The sequence below is a fragment of the Sapajus apella genome, unplaced genomic scaffold (assembly GCF_009761245.1).
Source record: "Sapajus apella isolate SASKATOON/1434 unplaced genomic scaffold, GSC_monkey_1.0 scaffold1, whole genome shotgun sequence".
Lineage (NCBI taxonomy): Eukaryota > Metazoa > Chordata > Mammalia > Primates > Cebidae > Sapajus > Sapajus apella.
This window is the reverse complement of record NW_022436941.1, coordinates 59471083-59495874: the sequence shown is the minus strand read 5'-3', so window position 1 is coordinate 59495874 and position 24792 is coordinate 59471083. Positions and strand designations below refer to the sequence as shown.

Sequence of the window (24792 nt, the reverse complement as noted above, 5' to 3'; positions counted from 1 at the left end):
ACTTGTGCTACTATAAGGGATAGACTGTCTCCTCAAGCAGCTCCCTGAACCCCATATATCCAAAGAGACACCTCATAAAGGAGAGCTCAGGCTGACATCTGGTGGGTATCCCTCTGGGACAAAGATAACAGAAGAAGAAACTGGCACAACCCTTACTGTTCTGCAGCTGCCGCAGGTGATCCCCAGGCAAGCAGGGTCTGGAGTGGACCTCCAGCAATCCTACAACAGACGGGCCTGACTGTTAGAAGGAAAACTAAAAAACAGAAAGAAATAACATCATCATCAACAAAAAGGACGTCCACTCAGAGACCGCATCTTAAAGTCACCAACTACAAAGACCACAAGTAGATAAACCCACAAAGATGGAAAGAAACCAGAGCAAAAAGGATGAAAACACCCAAAACCAGAACACCCCTCCTCCTCCAAGGGATCACATCTCCTCACCAGCAAGGGAACAAGGCCGGATGGAGAATGAGTCTGATGAATTGACAGAAATAGGCTTCAGAAAGTGGGTAATAAAAAACTTCTCTGAGCTAAAAGAACATGTTCTAACCCAATGCAAAGAAACTAAGAACCTTGAAAAAAGGTTTGATGAAATGCTAATGAGAATAAACAGCTTAGAGAAAAATATAAATGAATTAATGGAGCTGAAAAGCACAACACGAGAACTTCGCGAAGCATACCCAAGTTTTAATACCCAAATCCACCAAACAGAAGAAAGGATATCAGAGATTGAAGATCAACTCAATGAAATAAAACAAGAAGGCAAGATTAGAGAAAAAGGAGTAAAAAGAAAAGAACAAAGCCTCCAAGAAATATGGGATTATGTGAAAAGACCTAATCTACGTTTGTTAGGTGTGCCTGAATGTGACGGAGAGAATGAATCCAAGCTGGAAAACACTCTTTGGGATATTATCCAGGAGAACTTCCCCAACCTAGCAAGGCAGGCCAATAATCAAGTCCAGGAAATACAGAGAATACCACAAAGATATTCCTCAAGAAGAGTAACGCCAAGGCACATAATTGTCAGATTCACCAAGGTGGAAATGAAGGAAAAAATGCTAAGGGCAGCCAGAGAGAAAGGTCAGATTACTCATAACGGCTCTCTCGGCAGAAACTCTACAATCCAGAAGAAAGTGGGGGCCAATATTCAACATCTTTAAAGAAAAAAACTTTCAACCTAGAATTTCATATTCAACCAAACTAAGCTTCATAAGCCAAGGAGAAATAAAATCCTTTACAAACAAGCAATTGCTCAGAGATTTCATCACCACCAGGGCTGCCTTACAAGAGCTCCTGAAAGATGCACTAAACATACAAAGGAACAACCAGTAACAGCCACTCCAAAAACGTACCAAATGGTAAAGAGAATCGACACAATGAAGAAACTGTGTCAACTAATGGGCAAAACAACCAGCTAGCATCAAAATGGCAGGATCAAATTCACACATAACAATATTAACCTTAAATGTAAATGGGCTAAATGCCACAATCAAAAGACACAGACTGGCAAATTGAAAAAAAGTCAAAACCTATCGGTGTGCTGTATCCAGGAAACCTACCTCACGTGCAAGGATCCATATAGGCTCAAAATAAAGGGATGGAGGAAGATTGGCCAAGCAAATGGAGGGGGAAAAAACAAAAAAAAGGCAGGAGTTGCAATCCTAGTCTCTGATAAAATAGGCTTTAAACCAACAACGATCAAAAGAGACAGAGAAGGGCATTACATAATGGTAAAAGAATCAATGCAACAAGAAGAGCTAATGATCCTAAATATATACACACCCAATACAGGAACACCCATATACATAAAGCAAGTTCTTAATGACCTAAAAAGTGACTTGGACTCCCACACAATAATAGTGGGAGACTTTAACACTCCACTGTCAATATTGGACAAATCAATGAGGCAGAATATTAACAAGGATATCCAGGACTGGAACTCAGATCTGGACCAAGCAAACCTAAAAGACATCTACAGAATTTTCCACCCCAAATCCACAGAATATATATTCTTCTGAGCACCACATCACACCTACTCTAAAATTGACCACATAATTGGAAGTAAATCACTCCTCAGCAAATGCAAAAGAATGGAAATCATAACAGTCTCTCAGACCACAGTGCAATCAAATTAGAATTCAGGATTAAGAAACTAATTCAGAACAGCACAACTTCAGGGAAACTGAACAACTGGCTATTGAATGTTGACTGGATAAACAGTGAAATGAAGGCAGAAATAAAGATGTTCTTTGAAACCAACGAGAATGAAGACACACGTACCAGAATCTCTAGGACACATTTAAAGCACTGATTAGAGGAAAACTTATAGCTATAAATGCCCACATGAGAAGCAAGGAAAGATCTAAGATCGACACCCTATCATCAAAATTGAAAGAGCTAGAGGAGCAAGATCAAATAACTCAAAAGTTAGCAGAAGACAAGATCAAAGCAGAACTGAAGGAGATAGAGACACGAAAAACCCTTCAAAAAAATCAATAAATCCAGGAGCTGGTTTTTTGAAAAGATCCCAATAAAATAGACCACTAGCCAGATTAATAAAAAAGAAAAGAGAGAAGAATCAAACAGATGCAATAAAAACCGATTAAGTGGATATAACCACAGATTGCACAGAAAAACAAACTACTAACAAAGATTACTACAAACAACTCTATGCACACAAACCAGTACACCTGGAAAAAATGGATAAATTCCTGACACTTGCACCCTCCCAAGCCTAAACCAGGAAGAAGCTGAAACCCTGAATAGAGCAATAACAAGGGCTGAAGTTGAGGCAGCAATTAATAGCCCACTAACCAAAAAAAGCCCAGGTCCAAATGGGTTCACAGCCGAATTCTACCAGACACATAAAGAGGAGCTGGTACCACTCCTTCTGAAACTATTCCAAACAATACAAAAAGAGGGAATCTTTCCCAAATCATTTTATGAGACCAACATCATCCAGATACCAAAACCTAGCAGAGACTCAACAAGAAAAGATACCTTAAGGCCAATATCCATGATGAACATACACACAAAAATCTTCAATAAAATACTGGCAAACTGATTGCAACAGCACATCAAAAAGCTTATCCATCACAATCAAGTAGGCTTCATCCGAGGGATGGAAGGCTGGTTCAACATATGCAAGTCTATAAATGTAATTCACCACATAAACAGAACCAAAGACAAAACCACATGATTATCTCAATAGATGCAGAGAAGGCCTTTGACAAAATTCAACAGCCCTTCATGCTAAAAACTCTCAATAAACTAGGTATGGGTGCAACGTATCTCAAAATAATAAAAGCTATTTACGACAAACCCACAGCCAATATCATACAGAATGGGCAAAAACTGGAAGCATTCCCTTTGAAATGTGGCACTAGACAAGGATGCCCTCTCTCGCCACTCCTATTCAATAGATTATTGGAAGTTCTAGCTAGAACAATCAGGCAAGAAAAAGAAATAAAGGGTATTCAATTAGGAAAGGAGGAAGTCAAATTGTCTCTATTTGCAGATGACATGATTGTATATTTAGAAGTCCCCATTGTCTCAGCCCAAAATCTCCTGAAACTGATAAGCAACTTCGGCAAAGTCTCAGGATACAAAATCAATGTGCAGAAATCACAAGCATTCCTATACACCAATAACAGACTTAAAGAGAGCCAAATCAAGAACAAACTGCCATTCACAATTGCTACAAAGAGAATAAAATACCTAGGAATACAACTAATAAAGGATGTAAAGGACCTCTTCAAGGAGAACTACAAACCACTGCTCAAGGAAATAAAAAAGGACACAAACAGATGGAAAAACATTCCATGCTCATGGCTAGGAAGAATCAATATTGTGAAAATGGCCATACTGCCCAAAGTAATTTACAGATTTAACGCTATCCCCATGAAGCTACCAATGACCCTCTTCACAGTACTGGAAAAAACCACTTTAAATTTCATAAGAAACCAAAAGAGAGCCCGCACAGCCAAGTCAATTGTAAGCAAAGAGAACAAAGCTAGAGGCATCACATTATCTGACTTCAAACTATACTATAAGGCTACGGTAATCAAAACAGCATTGTACTGGTACCAAAACAGAGATATAGACCAATGAAACAGAACAGAGGCCTCGGAGGCAATGCCACACATCTACAACCATTGGATCTTTGACAAACCTGACAAAAACAAGCAATGGGGAAAGGATTCCCTATTTAATAAACGGTGTTGGGAAAACTGGCTAGCTATGTGCAGAAAGCAGAAACTGGACCCCTCCCTGACACCTTACACTAAAATTAACTCCAGATGGATTAAAGACTTAAACATAAGACCTAACACCATAGAAACCCTAGAAGAAAACCTAGGCAAAACCATTCAGGACACAGGCATAGGCAACGACTTCATGGCTAAAACACCAAAAGCATTGGCAACAAAAGTCAAAATAGACAAATGGGATCTAATTAAACTCCAGAGCTTCTGCATAGCAAAAGAAACAATCATTAGAGTGAACCGGCAACCAACAGAATGGGAAAAAAATTTTGCAATCTACGCATCTGACAAAGGGCTAATATCCAGAATCTACAAAGAACTAAAACAGATTTACAAGAATAAAACAATCTCATCAAAAAGTGGGTAAAGGACATGAATAGACACTTTTCAAAAGAAGACATATATGAGGCCAACAAACATGAAAAAATGCTCATCATCACTGGTCATTAGAGAAATGCAAATCAAAACCACATTGAGATACCATCTCACGCCAGTTAGAATGGCAATCATTAAAAAATCTGGAGACAACAGATGCTGGAGAGGATGTGGAGAAATAGGAACACCTTTACACTGTTGGTGGGAGTGTAAACTAGTTCAACCATTGTGGAAGACAGTGTGGTGATTCCTCAAGGATCTAGAAATAGAAATTCCATTTGACCCAGCAATCCCATTACTGGGTATATATCCAAAGGATTATAAATTATAAATTATAAATTCTTCTATTATAAAGGCACATGCACACGTATGTTCATTGTGGCACTGTTTACAATAGCAAAGACCTGGAACCAACCCAAATGCCCATCGATGATAGACTGGACAAGGAAAATGTGGCACATATACACCATGGAATACTATGCAGCCATAAAAAAATGATGAGTTCGTTTCCTTTGTAGGTACATGGATGAATCTGGAAACCATCATTCTCAGCAAACTGACATAAGAAGAGAAAATCAAACACCGCATGTTCTCACTCAATGAGAACACATGGACACAGGGAGGGGAGCATCACACACTGAGGTCTGTTGTGGGGGACTAGAGGAGGGACAGCTGGGCGCAGGGAGTTAGGGAGGAATAACATAGGGAGAAATGCGAGATATAGTTGATGAGGATGGAGGCAGCAAACCACATTGCCATGTATGTACCTATGGAAGAATCCTGCATGTTCTGCACATGTACCCCAGAACCTAAAGTGAAATAAAATATTAAAAAAAAAAAGTGTAGGCTGCGTACAGTGGCTCACACCTGTAATCCCAGCAGTTTGGGAGGCCAAGGCTAGTCTAAAACACCTGATTGTCAGGAGTTTGAGACCAGCCTGGCCAACATGGTGAAATCCCATCTCTACTATAGTCCCAGCTACTTGGGAGGCCGAGACAGGAGAATCACTTGAACCCACGAGACTGCACCATACTCCAGCCTGGGTGACAGAGCAAGACTGCATCTCAAAAAAAAAAAAAAAAAAAAAAGGAATCAAGAAGGTGGTGTGGAATGTACATACAGGTCAACTGAATAGAATTGATAGTACAGAAACTCCTACCTTTATGGCCAACTGATTTTCAACAAGGGTATCAAAATACTTCAATAGGAGAAAATATAGCCTTTTCGACAAATAGTGCTGGACAATTATAGGTACATTTACGAAAGAATGATGTTAGACCCCTTCCTTCTACCATACGTAAATTAACTCATGTGGAGCACAGACTTTCATGTACGAGTTAAAACTTCAAGACTCTTAGAGAAGGAAACAGAAGAATAAATCTTTATAAGCTTGGTTTGGCAATGGTTTTTTAGGTATGACACCAAAAGACAAGTGACAAAAGAAAAAAAATAGATAAATTGGACAATATTAAAATGGAAAGCTTTTGTATTGCAAATGATATCATGAAGTGAAAAAGAATATAGATAATGGGAGAAAAATATTTGCAAATCATATACCTGTTAAGTCCTATATACAGAATAGTCAAACGACTCTCAAAACTCAATAGAAAGACAACTGCATTTTTAAAATAAGTAAGGATCTGAATAGATATTGCGACAAAGAAAGATATTCAAATGACCAATAAACACCTGAGAAGATGCTCAACATCATTGATCACTAGGGAAATACAAATCAAAACCATAAGATATTACTTTACTTCCACTAGGATGGTTATAACCAAAAAGACAGATAATAAAAAGTGTTGGGGATGTGAAGAAACTATAACTTTTATTCACTGCTGGTGGTAATGTAAAAAGATACAGTCATATTGAACAACGGTTTGATAGTTCTTCAAAATGTGAACATAAAGTCCACATGACACAGCAATTCTTTTTCTAGATTACACCGAAGAGAAATGAAAACATACATCTGGCTGGGTGCGGTGGCTCATGACTGTAATCCCAGCACACTGGGAGGCCTAGATGGGTGGATCGCTTGAGCTCAGAAGTTCAAGACCAGCCTGGACAACATGGCAAAACCCTGTCTACAAAAAATACAAAAAAATTAGCCAGGTATAGTGGTATGCACCTTTATTCTTGGCTACTCAGGAGGCTGAGTTGGGAGGATGGCTGGAACCCAAGAAGTAGAGGTTGCAGTGAGCCAAGATCATGCCACTTCACTCTAGCCTGGGCAACAGAGCCAGACTCTTTCTCAAACAAACAAAAAAAAAAACAAAAAAAGAAAACATACACCCACAAAAAGACTTGTTTGTACATGAATGTTCATAGCACAATAGCCAAAAAGTAGAAATAAACCAAATGCCTACCAATTGGATGAATGGATAAATAAAATGTAGTATATCTGTACCATGGAATGTTTTTGGCAACAGACAGGAATGAAGTACTGATAGACAGTACGAATGGATAAACCTTGAAAATCGAAAATATTATGCTAAGGGAAAGAAGCCAATTCCAAGGAAGACCACATATTATATGATTCTGTTCATACAAACTGTCCACAACAGGCCTATCTATAGACACAGAAAGAAAGTAGATTAGTGGTTTCTAGGCCTGGAAGGGGAGGGGAATGGAGACTGATTGTTAATGGGTACAGGGATTTTCTTTCTTGGTGATGAAAGAAAAAAAAAAATTTTTTTTTTAAACCATAAAACATTTTATTGTTAAAAAAAGGTTTTTAAAAAAAATGAATGTGAATTTATTGTGCACTTGATTGTTTAAAGAACTGTCAGATTATAGGTGATGGGGAGGAAGGCAGCAAATCACACTGCCATGTGTGCACCCATGCAACAATCCTGCATATTCTTCACATGTACCCCAAAACCCAAAAAGCAATAAAAAAAGAAAACAAAAAAACTGTCAATTTACACCAGGGTATGCAGAAAGCCTGATACAATGGCATTCTAGTCTATAGTGTCATGAATGTTACCTATTGAAAACAAATATGCTATATGTAGTAATATATATGAATTATTACTATATAAATATATATTTATGTAATATATAATATATAAAATCTATTACTTTATATATGTTTATATATAAATTATATACTATGAATAATAAATTATGCATATAATTACCAACATTTATGTGTGAATATTTGATAATTAGTAGGGTTTGGGTCAGAAAAAGTTTTTAAATTTATTTTTAGTTTAGATTCAGAGGGTTCATGTGCTTATTTGTTATATGAGTAGGCATTGCCTGCATAATGGTGGGGGTTGGGTGGGCGATGAAAATGTTTTAAACTTATACTGTGGTGAGGGTCACACAACTCTGAATATACTAAAATTCACTCTCAATTATACATCTTTTTTTTGAGACATGGTCATGCTCTGTTGTCCAGGCTGGAGTGCAATGGTATAATCAAGGCAGTGTAGCCTCAACCTCCTAGGCTCAATCGATCCTCCTGCCTCAGCCTCCTAAGTAGCTGGGACCAGAAGTGTGTGCTACCACACCCAGCTATTTTTTGAGGAGATGGGGGTCTTCTATGTTGCCCAGGCTGGTTGCAAACTTCTGGGTTCAAGCAACCCCCCTACCTTGGTGTCCCAAAATGTTGGGATTATAGGCATGAGCCGTGATGCCTGGTCAAATTATATATATACTTCCAATAGGTCGATATTATATGAATGCTATTTCAGTAATGACATTAAATTTTTCTCTTCTAAAAGCCAGAGAGCCAGAATGGTGTTTGTTTTAAGTTATCAAGGATCCTGAAGGATCATAGCTTTGGAAAGAGTTCTGATTGAAAGCAATGTGATTTGGAATGGCATTTAACATGAAGCTGATTTACATAGTAATATATTCTTGTTAGTAGTGAAGAGAAAAATAAGAAATGAATTCAAAGCTCAGTGCAGTGGCTCACACCTGTAATCTCAGCACTTTGGGAGGCTGAGGCGGGTGGATCACTTGAAGTCAGGAGTTCCAGACCAGCCTGACCAACATGGCAAAACCCCATTGGTACTGGAAATACAAAAATTAGCCAGGCATAGTGGCACATGCCTGTGATCACAGCCTCAGGGATGCTGAGGCAGGCGAATCACTTGAACTTGGGAGGCAGAGATTGCAGTGAGCTGAGATCACACCACTGCACTCCAGCCTGGGTGATGGAGCAAGACTCTGTCTCAAAAAAAAAAAAAAAAAAAAAAAAGAAAAAGAAAAAGAAATGAGAAATGAGTTTGAGCAGATATCAATAGTTCCATAATGTGAGAATCAGTGGTCTAAGCAGAAGAGAAAATAAAACATATAAGGTATGACAAAGTAAAAAAAATCACTAAGTGTGAGTTTTCTAAGTAGTCACCTTTGGAGCCTAAGGAAAAGTCTGTACTTTAGCTGTTTATAGTTCTGAAAATTTTCAGTTTTCTTTAGAGATAAGAGTCCAAGAAAATCAGTCACTCACTTCAGTTGATTGAAGACTATTACTTCATAGAGTAATAGACTATTAATCTGAAGCCTGGCCATCTTGGTATTCAGACTTGGCTCTGAATGTTCCTTTAAGGGACATTTCAAACACAAACCACACCAAAGAATAATGACAAGATAAAACTGAGAATATGTGAAAGAATGTGCTAAAAGCTATTCCAAATGTATTGATATAATAATCTTTTATTCTCTAAAGCCAACAGCTAAAAATTGCTTGTAAACAAAAATGCTATGAGTTTTCAAAATCAGGCAGTTTCAGGCTAGTCACAACCACAAGGGGAAGCAAGTGTAACCTCTTCACTCCATCTCTACCTGCCACAGCTTACCTAAGTTCCTTCATCTTTCACCGGAACGACAAGGCTCTCCGTAGTTCACTCTTCTGGTCCATTCACCACAAAGCAGCTAGAACAATGTCACTCTCTCTTCAGAACCCTCTCACCCTGTACTTGGTCTGACCTCTGTGGGCCTCCTGCTTGCTAACAAGGCCTCCAGTGACTTCAGGCTCAGAGAACACACTAAGCATATTCCTGCCTGAGGCCTTTGCACTAGCTATTGCTGAGTCCTATAATGTCCTTCCTGCTCTTTGCAGGGCTGGCTTCTTATTTAGATCACAGCATAGACATCACCCTTCAGAAAAGATGTCTCACACTACCCAGTATCTGCCACATTACAGTATTTTAGTTCTCCTCATGCACCTCTTTTGATGCCTCTGCCATTTGGCCGTCACTAGAAAGAATGTAATCTCCTGGAGAAGATCAGTAGTGGCTGGCCTGGTAAACGCTGTATCCCCAGTGCCTAGATAATGTCTAATTCTCCTAGAATGAACTAATAACTACTCTTCTAGATTTCAGTAACATCATTAAAACCTGAACATTTCTAAGTCTATTGAAGCAGATGCCAAAAATTCCTACAGAATTTGTCTATAAAACATATTGTTACTCTGGACTCAATCTAAGACATGTTCTTTTCTTTTCTTTGAGACAGAGTCCAAAGCTGGAGTGCAATGGCATGATCTCAGCTCACAGCAACCTCTGCCTCCCAGGTTCAAGTGATTTCTCCTGCCTCAGCCTCCTGAGGAGCTGGGATTATAGGCATGGTACCACCATGCCTGGCTGGGTTTTTTTTTTTTTTTTTTTTTGTATTTTTAGTTCAGTCAGGGTTTCGCCATGATGGCTAGGCTGGTCTCGAACTCCTGACCTTGGTGATCTGCCTGCCTCAACCTCCCAAAATGCTGGGATTACAGGAGTGAGCCACTGTGCCTAGCCATTAAAAAATACATGTATTATTTCCATAGGTTTTTGGGAAACAGGTTGTATTTGGTTACATAAGTTCTTTAGTAGTGATCTGTGAAATTTTGGTGCACCCATCACCCAAGCAGTACACAGTGAACCCAATTTTTAGTCTGAAAAGATGTGCTCCTTTCTATAGTCTTAAGCAGGAAAGTCAAAGTGCTTCAGACTAATTAATAACATTATACTTACTCTGGCAGAAGTTTATATTTCTCCAAATCAATTTCTGGAAAAAACGTGTCACTTTCAAAGTCCTGCATGATCCTTGTCACAAACAGTTTAAGATGGCCTGAGTGATTCATGGCTTCCTTTGAAATAAAACAACATCAATTTTCTTAATGTATGTCAAAAGACATACAAATTCTAAGATTTATGTTTGATTAGTTAAGTTTATACTAGGTATTAAAGATATGCTTGGTACTGCCAAAGAATATTATTTAAATATCCTATTCTTTCATCTGGGGTGCTGCAAAGTGTGCCTTAGTTATATTGTGAGTAACACTAACCATTATCACTAATTATAAGAGCCTGAGTTTAAATATAGTCTGGCTTCCATATAAGAATTTTTTTTTTTCCTTGAGACGGAGTTTCACTCTTGTTGCCCAGGCTGGAGTGCAATGGCTCACTGCAACCCCCACCTCCTGGGTTCAAGTAATTCTCTTGCCTCAGCCTCCTGAGGAGCTGGGATTACAGGCATGCGCCACCACGCCCGGCTAATTCTTTATTTTTAGTAGAGACAGGGTTTCTCCATGTTGGGCAGGCTGGTCTCAAACTCCTGACCTCAGGTGATCTGCTCACCTCAACCTCCCAAAGTGCTGAGATTATAGGTGTGAGCCATCTCACTCTGCGCCCTGCCAATAATTATGAAAGACTCAGTTTAAATACAGTCTGGTTTCCGGTTTGCTTATAAGAACTTCTTAATTTTAGCATTCTCTTTTATTGTTTTCCTTTGGCTGTTAAAAGAGCCCTAAATTATCAAGATGCTCTCCATAGAAAAATTTACATACACATATATGAATAAGATAGTACAACTTAATGAGACCTTGACTGTGGTAAACCCCAAGAGCATACTTAGTACATATACATAAAATTTAGTAACGCTTCCAATTCTCAAAAGACAATTACAATGCTAGTAGGTAGGTAATTTATCCTGCTTCTTGTTGCTAACAATTATATTAATATTTGGCTTTATATTGTACATGACTTTTCTAACAACTGCCTAAAATACAGTTGATAGTTTCTACAGAAAAAGCTGCCCTGGAATGAGCATCTTAAAATTCTCATTCATAAAAAGTATGTCTTAATTCCAACTCTAAGAAAGCAGTAATTCTTGATCTCAAATAGCCTATAACTCATAGAACTCTTGACTCTCAAGCAATCCACCTGCCTTGGTTTCCCAAATAGCCTGTAAGCTATTTAAGATCAAGGATTACTGCTTTCTTAGAGTTGCAATTAAGAAACTAGATATAATTTTATATAAAAATTTTTTAAAAATTATATAGAAATTATAAAATTTTATATAGATATAAAAAATATATACACACATATACAAATCCAAGTGTGTGTTATTTTTAAAATTCCAAATAAGGGAACAGAACAAGTTTTATCTTCAATACATCATTTTATATTAAATAATTGTTTGCTACAACCCAATAGATACTCTACCAATTCTTACTCTACCAAAATTTAAAAAGTGGAATGCAGTAGTCTCCCCTTATCTGCGGTTTCACTTTCCAGTTTGTTTGTGGTCAACTGTAGTCTGAAAATATTAAATGGAAAATTCCAGAAATAATGCCTAAGATTCAAATGGCATGCTGTTTTGAATAGTGTGAAGAAATCTTGTGCCATTCTGCTGTCCTGTCCAGGAAGTAAATTCTCCCTGTACTTCCTGTCTATGTTACCTGCCCCTCAGTCACTTAGAAGCCATCTGGATTAGATTGACTGTGGTGGTATTGCAATGGTGGTGGCTCAAAGAAATCTTAAAATAAGATTTTATTCAAGGAAATAATAAAATACTTAATAATGGCCCCAAAATGCAAGAGTAATGATGCTGGCATGTTGTTACAATTGTTCTATTTTACTATTGTTGTTAATCCCTAACTGAATTTATAAGTTAAACTTTATCATAGGTATGTATACATAGGAGAAAACAGCATAGATAGAATTCAGTAATATCTGTGGTTTCAGGCATCTGCTGAGGGTCTTGGAATATATCCCCTGAGAATATGGGGGGGGGCTACTGTAGGGCCAACTATGGCAGCATTTGAAGTTCTGTAGTAAAGCTGATCATACAACGCAAACCTTCTGTAAAGGGCCAGATGGTAAATATTTTAGGCTTTGAGGGCCATAGGGTTTCCTACCTTTGTAAGCCACAGACAGTACTGAACGAATGCGTAGGGCTGTGTTCCAATGAAACTTTCTTTACAAACATAGGCTGGGAGGTCTGATTTGGCCCATAGGAAGATAAGCCCAAATGATATCTACAAGCTGTTGTGATGTGAGGTAGGTGGAAAATGTAAAAATATCATTTGAAGGTTCTACTTCCTATTTATCTATATATATAGATTGATCATATTATATAAATGCATTTAGGTACTTATGTTGTAAATGAATACATTATCAAGTGACTATGGTAATGAATCATTTGAAGTGTGGTAGGTATTAAACAAAACAACTTGTTTTCTTAGAAGAAATTTATACTTGGATGGAAATATCAAGGAATAATGTCCATTTTCGTTGGTTACAAATGGGGAAAATAAGAGGTTATAGAAACAGGTGTCCAACAAACTGAGTTGTTTTTTTTTTTTTTTTTTTTTGAGACAGACTGTCACTGTTACCCAGGCTGGAGTGCAGTGGCGCGATAGCTCGCTGTAACCTCTGCCTCCCTGGTTCAAGCAATTTTCCCACCTCAGCCTGCGGAGTAGCTAGGACCCGCCATCACGCCTGACTAATTTTTTGTATTTTTAGGAGAGACGGAGTTTCACCACGTTGGCCAAGCTGGTTTTGAACTCCTGACCTCAAGCAATCCACCCGCGTTGGCCTCCCAAAGTACTGGGATTACAGGCATCAGCCTATCTCTTCTTTCTAAAATAAATTCAATGTATGTATGTTACCACAAGACTCAAATGGCAGAAACTGATTTTTTCTCTTCCTCATAAACATTATTTTCATTAGTGTTCTAGAAGGCAAAAAATTTTGTTATCCTCAAAAATTCTAAAGCTGGAAGTCATTTGGAATTAAAAAAGAGGTATATTTTCTTTTTTATATACTATTTTTCCTTATGCTATAAAATCATGTCATCTTTCTCCTGTGTCCCCACATTACATGCAAATTGACTGAGGAAGTTTTCTGCTTGTAATAAATTCATTTACATCTAGATAGTATATATCTACTGAGAGCCCCAAACCTTTCTCAGTAAGAGACATATTCATCTTGAAAGACAAAGGGATAACTCAATGTATCTAGAGTACATTCAGGGAGTAGGAACCAGTACAGTACAAGTACAATTCTCAGGAAAGGATTTAGAGTGGATTTTAAATTGGAAACATCAATTATTCTCTGATTTAAAAGTAGACTGGTATTAGGGAGATGCTGGTCACAGGATACAAAATTTTAGTTACACGGGAGGAGTAAGTTCAAGAGATCTATTGTACAACGTCTATTATTCTACAGTTAATAACAAATATTTTCTTGCAAATTGCTGAGAGTAGATTTTAAGTGTTCTTACCACATAAAATAAGTGAGGTAATACATATGTTAATTAGCTCAGTTTAGGCATTCTCGATTGTATGCACATTTCAAAACAATATGTTGTACATGACATGCAATTATTTGTCAATTAAAAAGATAAATAGGCTGGGTGTGGTGGATCACACCTGTAATCTCAGCACTTTGGGAGGTCAACTGCTTGAACCTAGGAGTTCGAGACCAGCCTGGGCAATGTGGCGAAACCCTGACTCTATAAAAAAATACAAAAATTAGCTGGGCATGATGGTGTGTGCCTATAGTTCCAGCTACTACTTTGGAGGAGATGTGGGAGGAGTGCTTGGGCCTGGGAGCTCAAGGCTGCAGTGAGCTGAGATACTGCCACTATACTCTAGCCTGGGTGACAAAGCAAGACTCTGTCTCAAAAATAAATGAATGAATAAATAAATAAATAAATAAAAGATAGGCTGATACAGACTAAAATATTTATTTTTGCATTTTTATTTGGTTTGTATGATAGTATCAAACAACAAGTAATTTGAATTGACAACAAATAATTTACAGTACACGTAATGTGCTGCTTCCTATACTCATGGCTTGATTTTTTAAAGGTTCAGACAATGAGTTATACCTGTTCCACCTCCTTTAAATGTCAGAGAAGATGAAAGACAGTAGAATAAAACATTTCTTTTTATTTACCAATAACTTTACTTACCTTATAAACAGAACTGCCACCAATTATCCAAATCATGTCTACTTTATTTGCTAATTCTGGTTGTTCAGTAAGTTTTAAGGCATCATCCAGACTTTTGGCAAGAAAATGAGCTCCTTGTGGAGGTTCCCTGAAGTTAAAGAAAAGAATTACACATAATTTTTGTAAAATCCATCTATACTAGTCAAATAATCTGACTAAGAAGCAGTGATTATAGAACTAAAATCATCATAAATATGAATCCTTTTAACAAAAAGCACTTAACATCAGTATGGCCTATGACCAATAATTCAACCTACATTGTAAATCTTTGGTTCACAATGAATCATAAAACAAGACCACGTGGTATCTTGTGATATCTCTGGTGGAAAAACATCAGAATAGGAGTTATTTCTGAAGAGATGGGATAAAGATTAACTGGGACAGGGCAGGAGAGAACTTTCTGGGGCTGATGGATAATATTCTGTATCTTTGATAGGACTGGGGTTATGCAGGTATACACATTTATCAAAACTTAGCAAATGTACTTTTAAGACCTATGTGTCTCATCATATGTAATATTTACTTTAAAAGAAAAAAACTAAAATACTGAATCATTAATGGTATGAATGATGAAATATTTAGGTGGAAATACACTAATGTCTGCAGTCTGTTATGAAATGCATAAATGAACAAGACTGATTTGATGGATGAATGAATATGTGATGAAACTAGTAGAGTAAAATGTTAATAGTAGATCTAGGTGGTGGGTTTACTGTAAAGTTCCTTCTGTATGTGTGAAGATTTTCCTGATAAAATATCAGAAAAAGAGTGATATGTATGAATGACTGCAGAAAAGCTTGGAATGACATTTAGACTGTTAATATGTTGTTACCTTTGGGGATGGAGAAATGATTTTCATGTTCAAACAATACAGAAATGGGTGTAGTATTAAAAAGTGAGCTTATTATTACTCATGTAATTAAAATCCCAAAGGGAAGAAGTTAATTAATTTCAGTGTTTACTCAGGGGTGGTCCAATATTTTGGCTTCTCTTGGATGCATTAGAAGAATAACTGTCTTGGGCCACACATAAAATACATAACCATTAATGATAGCTGAGGGGCTAAAAAAAAAAAAAAAGAAAAAAAAACAGGTCTGTGCATAATGTTTTAAGAAAGCTTACTAATTTAGTTGGGCGGCATTCAAAACCATCCTGGGCCATGGGCTGGACAAGCTCAGTTTACAGTGAATAGCTTAATCTCTCCCAATCTCTGAAACTATTTTGTTGGTTGTGGTGGGGGTTGCAATTCCCTTTAGAAATGATGAAATATGTAGAACTAGGCTTTCATAGTAATTAGATACACAAGAGAAATTACAATTCAATGTCAAGCTTTTAGCCTGGTGCTTTAACAAGATTATATAATTGCCCTTGAACTCACAGTTATAATAATGATTAATCAAGAACAGGGACTATTCATTCTCTTGATTGCCTCCTCCCTCTCCCTCCTGATACATATCTTACTTATTTCACTGTCATTCTTAAAAGAATTAGGTTAGAGCAAAGACTATACTTTGACTCAGGCTAGAGAAAGACATGGAGGCCAGGGAGAATACACCCAGATATTTCCAAAGGTATCAGGGCAGGTGCAAAGACCAGGTTGGACTAGGCTCTTTTCAGTGAGAGAATTGAATCTAGAAGAAACAAAGATTTGGAGTTGGGAGATAAGACAGTTTAGTTAATATACCGATGACACAGAGCTGTGACAGTTTTAGTTAGTAATTATAGATGTGATGACTTCCTTGCCCTTTTGTAGTGAGTCTAGAAAAGGAAATGAAGAACAGATTACCCGGGGCGGTGGCTCACGCCTGTAATTCCAGTACTTTCGGAAGCTGAGGGCGGGGAATGACCTGAGGTCAGGAGTTCAACACCAGCCTAGACAACATGGCAAAACCCCGTCTCAAAAATAGAAAAATTAGTTGGGTGTGGTGGTGTATGCCTATAATCCCAGGTACTCAAGAGGCCGAGACAGGAGAATGGCTTGAACCCAGGAGGCAGAGGTTGCAGTGAGCGGAGATCGCGCCACTGTGCTGCAGCCTGGGCGAGAGTTTAAGACCGTCTCAAAAAACCACAAACACCAAATAAAAGATAGAGCAAAGTTAGAGATTTAACTTAAAGCAAAGGTATGAAGAATATGCTTCTGTGAAATGTGGCTATTTAGTGGTTTAGAAGTAAGTTTCACAGGAAACACTGGACCTCCAGGTAGGTAAAAAAGAACATGCAAAAAGCTGAGCTAGTGTTTATCAGCCCTTACATGGCACAAGTTCTAGAAATTAATACAGTAAATGACAAATAGCAAGCATCCAATATAGTGACATATTTCACTGCTGAATTTATTTCCTGTAATTATTTTAAGCCAATCTAGACTGGATTCCCTGACAATGGAGAGTTGGTTTGTGGGTAGTATAAGTATTCTGTGTTAAGAAATGTGTGGACATGCTTGATGTTTTTGTGATCGAGTCTTGAGGGTTTGCATGAAGACTAAATAAGACAAGGTACACAATGCATTTAACTGGCAATCCTATGTGGTTCTATCATTCCTTTTTAAAGACGAGGAAACCGAGTCTGAATGGGTAAGAAACCACTGGCCACACACCCAGAAATGACGGACCTGGGAGTTGGAACTCCAGCAGCCTGACTTTGAAACTTGAGATGCAACTTGTTACAGAGACAAAAGACTTCAGCTTGTGCCTGCAGGATATAGGGGCCTCTGATTCTGGGGCCCTTAGACATCAGGATGGTGGGGCTTAGATTAGGCAGAACCCTCTGACTCTTGTCCTCTGGCCTTATCTGATTATCCCAGGGTGCCATATAAACACTATCCCTTTTTCACTGTTTCTGACTTGAAAGATAATAGGACTGCAGATGGAATTCTGGCTCAATTTCCCTGGGTAGTGTTGGGAAACCACTTAAAAACAAAAAACCTGCCTGGGCAATGGTGGTTCACACCTGTAATTCCAGCACTTTGGGAGGCAGAGATGGGCAAATCACCTGAGGTTGGGAGTTCAACACCAGCCTGACGAATGCAGAGAAACGCTGTCTCTACTAAAAATGAAAATTAGCCGCGTATGGTGGCGCATGCCTGTAATCCCAGCTATTTGGGAGGCTGAGGCAGGAGAATCACTTGAACTCGGGAAGCAGAGGTTGTGGTGAGCCAAGATTGCACTATTGCACTCCAGCCTAGGCAACAACAGCAAAACTCCATCTCAAAACACACACACACACACACACACACACACACACACACCCCCCCCGCAAACAACCACCACCACCACCAAAAAAGAAAAGAAAAACCAGACCCTGAAATAGAATGGTGTCTTAACCAGAATGCAAAAATACATCAATTTACAAACCTTCATACTTTTTTTTTTAAACAAATTGAAGGTTTGCGCCAATCCTGCACTGAGCAAGTCTATTGGTGAAATTTTTCCAACAGCTTGTGTTCATTTTGTATCTCTATGTTACATTTTGGTAATTCTCACACTATTTCAAGCTTTTTCATTATTATAATATGTTTTGGGGATCCTGCTGTTACTGTTGTAAGTAACTGTTATCATGCCTTTTTAAGACGGCAAATTGATAAATGTGTCTTCTGACAGCTCCACTAACTGGCTGTTCCTGTTTCTCTCCCTCTCTTCTGGCCTCCCAATTCCCTGAGACACAACAATATTGAAATGAGGCCAGTTAATAACCCTACAATGACCTCTAAGTGTACAAGTGAAAGGAAGAGTCACATATTTCTCAAGAAAATCAAAAGCTAGAAATGATTATGCTTAGTGAGGGAGGCATGTCAAAAGCCAAGATAGGCCAAAACCTGGCCTCTTGCATATAACAGCCAAGTTGTAAATACAAAAGAAAAATTCTTGAAGGAAATTAGAAGTGCTATTCTAGTGGAAACATGAATGGTAAGAAAGCAAATAGCCTTACTGCTGATGTGGAGAAAGTTGAGTAGTCTGGATAGATCAAACTAACCACAACATTACCTTAAGCCAAAGCCCAATCTAGAGCAAGACTTTAACCCTCTTAAATTCTACAAAGGCTGAGAGAAGTGAGAAAGCTATAGAAGAAAAGTCTGAAACTAGCAGTTTGGTTCATGAGGATTAAGGAAAAAGCTGTCCCCATAAGAAAAAAGTGCAAGATGAAGCAGCAAGTTTATCCAGATCTGGCTAAGATCATTGATGAAGGTGGCTCCACTAAGAACAGATTTTCAGTGGAGACAAAATAGCCTGCTATTCAAGGAAGATGACCTCTAGAACTTCATAGCTATAGAGGAGAAGTCAATGCCTAGTATCAAAGAACAGGCTGATTCTCTTGTTAGGGGCTAATGCAAGCTGGTGACTTTCAGTGGAAGCCAATGTTCATTTACCATTCTGAAAAATCCCAAGGCCTTTAAGAATTATACTAAATCTACTCTGTCTGTGCATTAGAAATGGAATAACGAAGCTTGGATGACAGCACATCTGTTTACAGCATGGTTTACTAAATATTTTAAGCCTGCTGTTGAGACCTGTTGCTCAGGAACGAAGATTCCTTTCAAAATATTCCTGTTCATTCTGCAGCCCATGGATCAAGGAGTAATTCTGACTTTCATGTTTTATTATTTAAGAAATACATTTTGTAAGGCTGTAGCTGCAATAGATAGTGATTCCTCTGATGGATCTGGACAAAGTAAACGGAAAACCTTCTAAAAAGGATTCACTATTCTAGATGCCATTAACAACATTCATAGGAGATCAAAATATCAACATTAACAGGAATTTGGAGTAAGCTGATTCCAACTCTCATGATGGCTTTGAGGGGTTTAAGACTGCAGGGGTGGAAATGACTGCAGATGTGGTGGAAATGGCAAGAGAACTAGAATTAGAAGTGGAGCCTAAAGATGAGATGGAATTGCTGCAATCTCATGATAAAATATCAATGGATAAGGAGTTCCTTCTTATGGATGAGCAAAGAAACTGGCTTCTTGAGATGAAATCTACCCCTGGTGAAGATGCTGTGAACGTTGTTGAAATGACCACAAAAGATTTAGAATACTACACAAACTAAGTTAATAAAGCAGCAGCAAGGTTTGAAAGGACTGAGTCCCATTTTGAAAGAAACTGTTGTGGGCAAAATGCTATCTATCAAACAGCATTACATGCTCCAGAAAAAATCTTTCATGAAAGGAAGAGTCCATCAATGTGGCAAACTTCATTGTTGTCTTATTTTAAGAAACTGCCACAGCCACCCCAGCCTTCAGCAACCACCACCTTTATCAGTCAGCTTCCATCAATATCAAGGCAAGACACTCCATCCACAATGAGAAGATTATAACTCACTGAAAGCTCAGACGATTGTTAGTATTTTTAAGTCATATTTTAATTAAGGTACATGCATTTTTTGAAAGATGTAATGTTATTGCACATCTGTTATACTAAATAGTATAGTATAAATATAACTTTTATATGCACTGGGAAACCAAAAAATTCATGTGACTACCTTTATTGTGATATTTGCTTTTTTTTTTTTTTACAGTGGTGTGGAACTGAACTTGCAATTATCTCTGAGGTATACCCATATTAAAAATTGGGTATGATCCAGCCTCATTGTGAAATACTCTGTAGCCACTAAAAATATTTACACGACTTTATTTTCTAATGTATTGAGGGGAAAAGAGGCAGGTTACAAAGTGGTACTAGGTGGGATTGTTCTATTTTTATAAATCACCTATATACTATTCATTCTGTGAAGATTTCTGAATCCCTACTTTGCTAGGGGTTATGCTAGATTCTGGGAATAGAGATGAATATGCAGTCCCTGCACTCAAAGAGATTGTGATGGCAGTCAGAAATGTCTCAGCACTGACTATAACGTACGAAAGGATATGCAGTGAAGATGTGCAGGGGACGCTACAGGGGAATGCAGGTCAGGGATGATGAGGGAGAATCCTCCTCAAGTCATGATTCCTTAACTGAGTGTCAAAGGAGATAAAAAACATGTGCAAAGGCACAGGCATGACAGACTACAATAGAAGTGTAGTACAGAATTTTATTTTAATCATATGGAAGTTATTTAATACAAGAAAGCTCTAACGAAATTGAGGGTAGAAGAAAAGTAAACTGTGATGAGGTTTAAAACAGTAAAAAGTAAGTTTAAAAAGTAAACTGTGGTGAGGTTTAAAATGTCCGGTAGGCTAGATGTGGTGACTCCTGCCTGTAATCCCAGAACTTTGGGAGGCTGAGGTGGGTGAATCACTTGAGGTCAGGAGTTCAAGACTAGGCTGGCCAACATGGAGAAATCCCTTCTCTACTAAAAAATAAGAAAATTAGCTGGGCGTGGGTGGCACATGCCTGTTATCCCAGCTACTTGGGAGGCTGAGGCAGGAAAATTGCTTGAGCCAGGGAGGTAGAGGTTGCAGTGAGCCAAGATCACACCACTGCACTCTGGCGTGGGTGACGGTGGGTCATTCCTGTCATACCCAACTAAATCAGAGTTGAGGGGCCGGGGAAGAAAGCACTCGGGGTATAAAACATTGCTCCAAGAATGTAATTCTCTGTGAGCCTGACTGCTGGTACTGCTTGTTGTAACCTGAAACCAGTTTTATCTATAGCTTCTAAGATAACTTGCTGCAACTCCAGAACTAATTTTGCCTACCACTTGCTGCTCACCAGTTGGAGGTGCCAGGTCCCCCAAACCTTAGTAATGCCAATGAACTTTCTCCAAGAGCAGTAACATTTCTCCTTTTTAATAAAACCTCTAACCTTCCCTTGTCCTTCAGACATATGGAAGGCCACTGTACGTATATATGCCCTAAACAGCAGTTCTTTTTTTCCAAAAGAAAATGTTAAATTTAGAAATTCATCTCAACATTTTAATTTTGCCTTTGATAATACTAAAAGGTTGGGACAGCAGAGCAAGGCGAAGATAGGAACAAAAAAAAAAAAAAAAAAGGAATCCAGAATAAAGTCAGGGAGAGGAGAGAGTTGATTTAGGTGGTGGGGGATTTTTGTCTCAAGATCCAGAGAAACAAGAACAAAGTAATATGTTAAGGTGAAAATGAGATCTGTTCACTGTGATTTCATTAATATTATATTAATGTGTATGTTCTATAAGATATAAAGTAGCAAGGCTGGGGGATAGGAACTGATGTCTACATCCTTCTGTGTGCCAGAAACTTTAAATACAAAATTTCAGTGAGTCTTCAAAATCACCCTAAAAAGTTGTCATTATTCATCTCATTTAATAGGTAAGGAAAGTTATGTTTAATATATTCACAGGGTTGTGCAAGCATCACTCCTATCCACTTTTAGGACATTTCCATCACACCAAAAAAAACAAAACAAAACAAAAACAAAACCATTCTGTACTCGTCGGTGGTCATTCCCACTCTTCTCACCTCAAGTTCTTTTAAAGGTACAACTTGATTGTCTGGACAAATGTGGAGAAGCATTTTCCCCCAATACCTTACTAAGGAAATATTTACCCTAAACAACTAGTGTTTGGTAGAAAATTTTGTGATCACCTTGGGGATTCAGTTTCTTCTTACGCTGGGGGAGAGGGTGAAAAAACAGATATATTTAGAGCTTGCATAAGCAAGTGATTTCCATGTATAAATCTCTGCCCCTTTATTCAGGACCCTGCAGTGCCTGGCACTCAGTAGGTGCTCCCTACATGTGTGGGACTGACCAGCAAGTAAGGAAGCAGGGGCAAGAACAACAACAACAAAGAGCTCTAACACATTTTACTAACTGGTATCACTATTTCCCTGGCATGCTTGATAATAGACTTTAAATTTTCTTAGCCTAAAAAAAAAAGAAAGCACAAGACACCAACATATGTTATATATAAATACACAAGAAGCAACCAAACCCAATTACATGCACCACAGGGAGGTTAAAAAAAAAATTACACTCATCCTTTGAGGAGAAATGCTGGCTCAAGTGAACATCTCCCCCACTAAGATTTCTTTTTGTTTGTTTGAGCTCAAGCTAGCCATAAACAAACTTGAGTAGTATTAAAAAGTGTCATTAGAGTTTCTTGGAATGGTGATATAGTCTGTGAACTTGAATTCTACCAAAGAAAGAGATAATCAGAATATCCTAGCAACCAGAAGAACAGCATGAAGATGGAAGCAGGCAGCAAGATGCCCATCAACAAATCTGCCCCACTGCCCAGAGGCAATCAGTGCAAATATTCTGGTACATTTCTCAGTTTTCACCTATGCCATTCTAGGAAAAACTTGGGAGAAAATCTATGTAAGCCTGAATCCCCTTAGCCTATATAGCTGTGTAGTTTTTTCCTTCTCATAGTGTGTGAATTTGGCTAGGATATAGTCCTTGGTTATTCAGATACTGTATCTAGGTGTTGTTTTGAAGGTATTTTGTAGATGTGATTACAATTCAGTTTTTTATTTTTTTGAGACAGGGTCTCACTCTGTTGCCCAGGCTGGAGTACAGCGGCACGATCTTGGTTCACTGCAAGCTGTGCTCCTGGGTTTAAGTGATCATCACACCTTAGCCTCCTGAGTAGATGGGACTACAGGTATACCACCACATCTGGCTAATTTTTTTGTAGATACGGGGTTTCACCATGTTGCACAGGCTGGTCTCAAAACTCCTGAGCTCAAGTGATCCACTTGCCTTGGCCTTCCAAAGTGCTGGAATTACAGGAGTTAGCCACTGTTCCTGGTCAGACTTTAATCTGAGTGAGCTGATTCAGTTTGAAGGCCTTAAGAGTAGAGTTGAGGCTTCTCTGAAGAAATTTCACCTGCACTGCTTCAGCCCCTTCTAGAGAATTCCAGCTTGACCTTTCTGATGGCCTGCTTTACAGATTTGTGGACTCACATAGCCAGCCCTCACAATTGTGTAAGCCAATTTCTTGCAAGAAAACTCTTTAATATCTATCTATCTACTACTGGTTCTGCTTCTTGGGTTGAATCTTGACTAATACACATGAGAAAAGAATACTATGACCACTGTTCCCAAGCAAGTAGTGCCCTAGGATACTGCATTCTCTTAGGTGATTATATTATTAGACTAAGAAGCAATGATTAACATGCCAGATTCCAGACTTTCTTTGCCCTTAGGTCCTGATATGGTTTGGCCTTTGTGTCCCCGGCCTAAATCTCACCTTGAATTGTAATAATCCCCATTTCAAGGGCAGGACCAGGTGGAGATAAATGAATCATGGGAGGGGGGGTGTTTCCCCCATGATGTTCTTGTGATAGTGAGTTCTCATGAGATCTGATGGTTTTATAAGGAGGCTTTCTCCCTTTGCTGGGCACTTCTTCCTGCCACCATGTGAAGGACGTGTTTGCTTCCCCTTCCACCATGATTTTAAGTTTCCTGAGGCTTCCCCAGCCATGAGGAACTGTGAGTTAATTAAACCTCTTTCCTGTATAAATTACCCAGTCTAGCAACGTGAGAATGGACTAACACAGGTCCAATTCTGGCCACCCCTCAACCTCTCAAACCATGGAGTTGACTTCCTGGGCAGTCTTAATATGATTACCTTCCAACTCTCCAGGGAATATCCAGGAGTAATTTCAGAAAATACTAACTCCAACGCTGGTTTGGAGGACAGGAAAATTCTTAGCAGAGGCTAATTAGAGATACACGCTTTGCCCCAGGATCTCTAGAACCATCTCAATACTTTGAAATTTTTTACCTTCACACACTGGGTAATGAATGTTAAGTACAAAATATTAATGGGTATTGTGGTTAATTAGGAATAATAGGCAGAAAATTATGACCCATTTCAGCCCATCCTAAAATTTACATTTTATTACATTTACGGTTGTGTCCAGAAAGGGGATCATCACTTAATTTTAGCAAGTCCCCAAACATAGTTGTTTTGACTTTATATGAAACTAGAAGTTATTGATTACCCTGTATAATTTACATATGAGCCTACTGAATGATGGTTCAAGAAAACTTGCAAATGTGATACC

At 38.4% G+C, this 24792-nt stretch overlaps 1 protein-coding gene across 1 annotated transcript in view; it reads right to left on the bottom strand.

Annotated features, from left to right (window-relative positions):
- The window catches only part of DHFR (dihydrofolate reductase), a 32764-nt gene that overhangs the window by 4963 nt on the left and 3009 nt on the right, over positions 1 to 24792 (bottom strand). The window contains exons 4-5 of the mRNA XM_032277181.1: positions 14829 to 14955; positions 10601 to 10716 (exon numbers count right to left, since the gene is read on the bottom strand). Of these exons, the coding sequence (XP_032133072.1) occupies positions 10601 to 10716; positions 14829 to 14955 (243 nt within the window). The remainder of the gene's footprint in view (positions 1 to 10600; positions 10717 to 14828; positions 14956 to 24792) is intronic.